The 5,838-nt window shown below is 27.8% G+C and overlaps 1 protein-coding gene across 1 annotated transcript; it reads left to right on the top strand.

Annotated features, from left to right (window-relative positions):
- The first annotated feature begins 4,913 nt into the window (after positions 1-4,913).
- Positions 4,914-5,480, top strand: LOC136079256 (uncharacterized). The gene has a single exon (XM_065794982.1). It carries the CDS (start codon positions 4,914-4,916, stop codon positions 5,478-5,480), a length of 567 nt encoding a protein of 188 aa, XP_065651054.1.
- Positions 5,481-5,838: the final 358 nt, after the last annotated feature.

Here is a 5,838-nt window from a genome sequence, read left to right as displayed (position 1 = left end):
AATTAACTCCTGACATGACGATCCCTGCTTTCATCCGAGCACTCAAACGCTTTATTGCACGCAGGGGCATACCTGATAGCATTACAAGTGACAATTTTTAAACATTTAAATTGAAGTAAAGAAGCTTTGTTTAAATAACAATATTAATCAAAAATTCATCCTACGTACATCACCTTGGTGGGGAGTATTTTTATGAAAGATTGGTACGATCAGTAAAGATACCACTATTAAAGGTTATGAGAAAATCCCTCGTTACTTATAAAGAACTGCAAACAGTTTTATGCGATATCGAATCAGTAACTAATTATAGACCACTTGTCTATCTAAGTGAAGATGATAATGAAGAAGCGCTTACTCCTTTCCACTTGATACAAGGACAAAATATATTAAAAAATAATGTGGAAACGAATTTATGTTTTGAGTTAGTCGATATGAAGAAACGTGCCATCTACTAAAGAAACTAATTTCTCTGGAGATCAATGTTGATCAAGAAAACAAAGATAAAGATGATAATTTGAAAAGAAATGTCTGCGCAGTTAAAACCGAGATTGGCCGGAATGATGCGGCGCTCAGGTCAATTAATAAACGTCCAACTCGACAGGCAGCTCTTGATGGAAAATATCTAAGACAATTAAAAGAAAAATATTGTTGACAAATCAACTGAGGGGAGCGTGTTAAAAGTGACAGTAATAATTTAATAATTGTAAGAAAGCGTGGTAAAAGTTATATTAATTATTTAAAAATTGTAAAAGAGCATGTTGAGAGTGATATTTATTCTTTTATGGGGATGCTGTTAAATGTGTCTTTTGGGGATGTTGTTAAATGTGGCATTTGTAACCTAATTATTGTTATTATTGTTAATGGATAATTAACTTTTCTTTAGTTTTTGCCACAATTGCAGGTTATTTTTCACTATCATTGACTCTTTGGTGGCCAGATTTTATTTATCTTGATTGATAATTTGGTAAGTGTTACTTCTTGGCATTTTCTCTGCAATAAAGTGCTCAAAGGTGAATTGTTTTTCTTCTGATTTATTGGCTAGATAAAAATCGTACACAATTTTTCTTCGCGTATCGTATTCGCTGAAGCACTTTAGTTTTATTTTTTATTTCTAAATCAAGTATAGAAGAATAATCAGCTTGAAATTCGCTACAAAATAGGTGATTAATATTATCATAAATAATTTGATACGACATATTTCCGTCAGCTAAACTTTGTTCTACTTTCAACTTGCCACCCGTTACTACTAGATCAGCGTCTTCATTTACAATCTGTATAATTTTTTTTTATTTTTTTTTTTTTTATTTATTTATTCAAAATAAGTTTTACAATATAAGAATGAATAAAATACGTATAGTCAGAATTACAATTTTGTTAACGTTACAACAAGAACGCGGATACTCGCAGAAGATCATAAGATCTTGTCATCGAGAACCGTCTAAACAGATTTTAAATAATAAATAATCCTTTAATAATTCATAGACAAATATTCACACATAAATACAAATATAATTATTTATACATATTTAAACATACAAACATGTAAATAAATGTACTCACACATCAATATATATATATATACACATACAAATAATACGCACAAATACACATACATATATACGTATATATATATATATATATATATATATATATATATATATATATATATATATATATATATATATATATATATATATATATATATATATATATATATATATATATATAAGTTAAGATAAAAGATTACGTATATATAAATTACGATAAAATATTTCCTAAGAGTATTAATAAAAAACAAAACAAACTTAAAAATATATCAGAATGTTTTCAACTGAGAAAAGAATTTCTTTCAATTTTCTTTTAAATAAGAAAAAGTTCCATTCATGAGAGAAATCAAAAAGTTTTAACACTATTTTGTTCCATAAAAATGCTCCTCTAAATGAAATACAAAATTTACCAAAATTAGTTTTGAAAACTGGTTGAGAATAAAATTTTCATTACTCAAATTGTATTTATTTTTAACTTTTAAAGAATATAAATTGTGAAAAGAAATTGGAGATGTGCGAGACTTACATTTAAACATGAAACACAATACATTAAAAATATTAAGTTAATATATATTAAGAATATTCATTTCGTTTAAAAGAGGCTTAGCATAATAAAATCGATGTTTAAAATTAATAAGTCGTGCAACATGTTTCTGTTGGCGATAAAGTGGTTCTAATTTAGTTTTACTTACACTACCCCAAGCCGCATTAGCATAGTTTAGATGGCAATGAATAAAAGAGTGGTAAAGCTGAATTAAAGTATGTTTATTTAGCATGCTTCTTATTTTAAATAGTATTCCTACACTTTTGGAAATTTTAGAGGATAAGTTTTCAATGTGTTTTTTCCATGTCAGATTTTCATCAATAAAAACCCATAAAAAATTTGTAGCCGTTACTCTTTTAATTTGAATGTCATCTATAAAAAGAGCAGGCAATTCAATTGGTAGAAGATGTTTTTTGTAGTATGGATGAAAGAGAGACCATTTTGTTTTTTCAATGTTAAAAGAAAGCTTATTTAATTTGAACCGTTCTGAAATTTTAATTAATTCTATGTTCATACTTTGAAATAGGGTAATTATGTTACTATGAGATAGAAAAAAATTCGTGTTATTCTTTGGCTGCCCTCTGGTTTTAGTCAAAAAATAACTTTATTGTCACGGACGCCCGCCATTTTATAAGTAAATTACCATAAGTTACTGAAGTACTAAAATTTAAAAATAACACTTTTTTTTTCTTCTGCGACTTTTTTTGAATTTATTTTTTATGTCAATAAGTGAGATAAGAGATCAATTGGATAATAAACAATAAGTTTTGTGCACTGAAAGTTATCTCAGAGATATTTATGTTATCAAATGAAAAAATATCCTACAAAGAATTTAACAAAGCTCTGACTGAACTAAAGCGATATAAGCGATATATCATGCGGATATGAAGACATTACTAGCAATGTAGCAATACACGTCATTCAATGTATTAAAAAACCCTTATTTCATCTAATATTATCTTCTTTTGAACACAGTACTTTTTCTGATGTGTTAAAAGTTGCTAAAGTCAATCCTGTTTATAAAAATGGAGATTGTAATAATATGTCTAAAAAAGTTGTTCATCAGAGCATGCTATCATTGAACTTACTAATGAAATATTTCAACTTTTTGATAAAAGAGATCATGTACTGGGAGTATTTATAGACCTTACAAAGACATTTGATACAGTTGACCACAACATCTGACTTATCAAAATTAAAAAATTATAGTATCAAAGGACTAATGTATAAATGGGTAAAAAACTATCTGAGTAACAGAAAGCAGTTGTAATAAACAAAGAGTCATGTCTTCTTGTTTTATAATGATTGCAATTTAAAATTGATGTTCGGAAAAATGAATACTGAACTGGAGAACTTTAATTTGTGGCTTAGAGCAAATAAACTATCCTTAAACTGTGAAAAAACTAACTACATCTTATTTCATCAAACAGGTCTCTAAAACAATGTCTCTACCGTTAAAAAATCCAGAGTTGTGACTGAGTCACAACATAACAATAAAACGGGAAAAATTTGCAAAGTTTCTTGGTGTTCAAATTGATGAAAATTTATCATGGAGAAATCAAATTGAACACATTGAATCAAAAATATCATCTGCAATAGGTATTTTATATAAATGTCGCCCGTTTCTTGATTTCCGTTCAATAAAAAAACTTTAGTTTAATTCTCAGTCATCTCACATATGCTAATATAGTGTGGGCTAATACACACAACTTGATTTATACCACGTTCTTATTTTTTAGTTTAAATGTAAAAATAATATGCTACCAAGTTCTTTTTAGACATATTTTTATCATCATTTTCTCAAAGTTATAACCTGCAATTAAATAGCTTCCATAACTAATATATTAAAAAAACTAAAACCCGGGGTTCTGAATTTTCAATTATGTCACAAGGCCCAAAACATGGAAAGACTTGAAAAAATCAAAAATTAAAAGACTTAAATAAAATATCGTCGTCTAAACAGCAAGCAAAGCTGCATATTCTAAGTTTGTAAAAATGATTGGAATAAATAAAAAATAAAAAAATATAAAAAGTAAAAAAAATTATAAAGAAAAAATTTAAAAAGTATATAATTACAGTAGAAACAGTAAGTATTAGGCTAATTGCAAATAATTATTTCTAAACTTATTATTTAATTAACTTTTTACATAGACATAGATACACGCCAAATGGCGCTGTTGTGGAAATCTGTTGTGGAAGTTTAACACCCAAAAATGCTGAATCTTCTTTGAGTTTCTTTTTTTAGGTATTAAAGTTTAGAAAAATAAATATATATGATAGTTATTATACCAAAATTTATATTAAAGTTTGCTTTAATTTTATATTAATGTGTCCATATTATATTAATGTATTTTTAACGGGTGATGCGGAAGTTATTGGACAAATCCTAATTTCATTATTTGAGCATAATAATTAGTTTTTGTGGTTTTATGCGTAGGCATAAACGTTCTATAAAATATAAACTTCATTATTTAAAACACAATTATTTAAAATGAGGTTAAATGCAGCTGAACGAAAATCTTTTCGAAAGCGACTAAAAATGTTTTTTGTAAATAAACCTAATATAAAAAAAAAAAAAAAAAATCGTAAATCATTTTAAAAAGCAAGGATTTGCTCGATGTACAATATATGATAACCTAAAAAGACTTAAAACTGTTCAATCGTTTTCTGATAGAAAGCGCCCTGGTCGTCCGACATCCTGAACAAGAGAAAGGAAAGCCGAATTAACGAGACTTGTCAACAATAGAAAAGGGGTCAGTCAAAGAAAAATAGGTATTAAATTCGGTGTAAATCAATCGACAATTGGTCGTCAGTTAAAAAAAATGAATATTAAATATAGAAAACGTCAAAAGACTCCAAAATACACTATACAGCAACAAATTAAGGCAAAGAAAAGAAGCAGGAAACTAGTTAACCAACTCTATAACACAAACTCGCTTTTAGTCATCGATGACGAAAAATACTTTTGTTTTGCAGGGGACATCATGCCTGGAAATTCTGGATACTACACAAACAACAAAAAGACATGCCCAGAAAGTGTTCGTTTTATAGGAAAAGAGAAATTTCCAAAAAAATTAATAATGTGGATAACCATATCTGACCGTGGTATGTTCAAGCCATTGTTTCGCACTTCCAAGGCTGTAGCGATCAATTCATCAATCTATGTTAATAAATGTTTAGAAAAACGACTTCTTCCATTTATTCACAAGTATCATGGAGACTTTAACTATTTATTTTGGCCAGATTCAGCAAGTTCTCATTATTCTAAAGATTTTCTAAATTGGATGGACCAATATGTCTATTACGTTGATAAAGAATCCAATCCCCCAAATGTGCCTCAAGCACGACCAGTTGAAAATTTTTGGGGACATTTGGCACAGAAGGTTTAGGAGGGAGATTGGCAAGCTTCAACAGACCAAGTTTTGATTGATCGCATTAAACTAAAACTACAAGAAATTGATTTAAACATTTTACAGTCGCATATGAAAGGCGTCAGAGCAAAATTGAGATCAATTGCAGACGGTGGTGTTTTTTCATATAAAAAATAAAATAATTTTTATTAAAAGATAAATGCTTCATTTAAAAAAAATATAATGGTAGTTTGCTTTTTTATTTACAAATAAGTTATAAATAAACATCTGCCTCGTTAATAGACAATATCATAACAACTGATAAATCTAATAATTTACTAAATACAGGAATTATTAAAAGTGATACCTCTGATCATTTTCCTATTTTTTTATCTAT

Source organism: Hydra vulgaris, chromosome 04, assembly GCF_038396675.1.
Source record: "Hydra vulgaris chromosome 04, alternate assembly HydraT2T_AEP".
Lineage (NCBI taxonomy): Eukaryota > Metazoa > Cnidaria > Hydrozoa > Anthoathecata > Hydridae > Hydra > Hydra vulgaris.
Note: the sequence above shows the minus strand (reverse complement) of the source record. Positions and strands in the feature narration are given on the sequence as shown.

Excerpts from the sequence above, each read along its gene's own strand:
- LOC136079256 (XM_065794982.1), top strand. The coding sequence starts at position 4,914 with ATGAATATTAAATATAGAAAACGTCAAAAGACTCCAAAATACACTATA.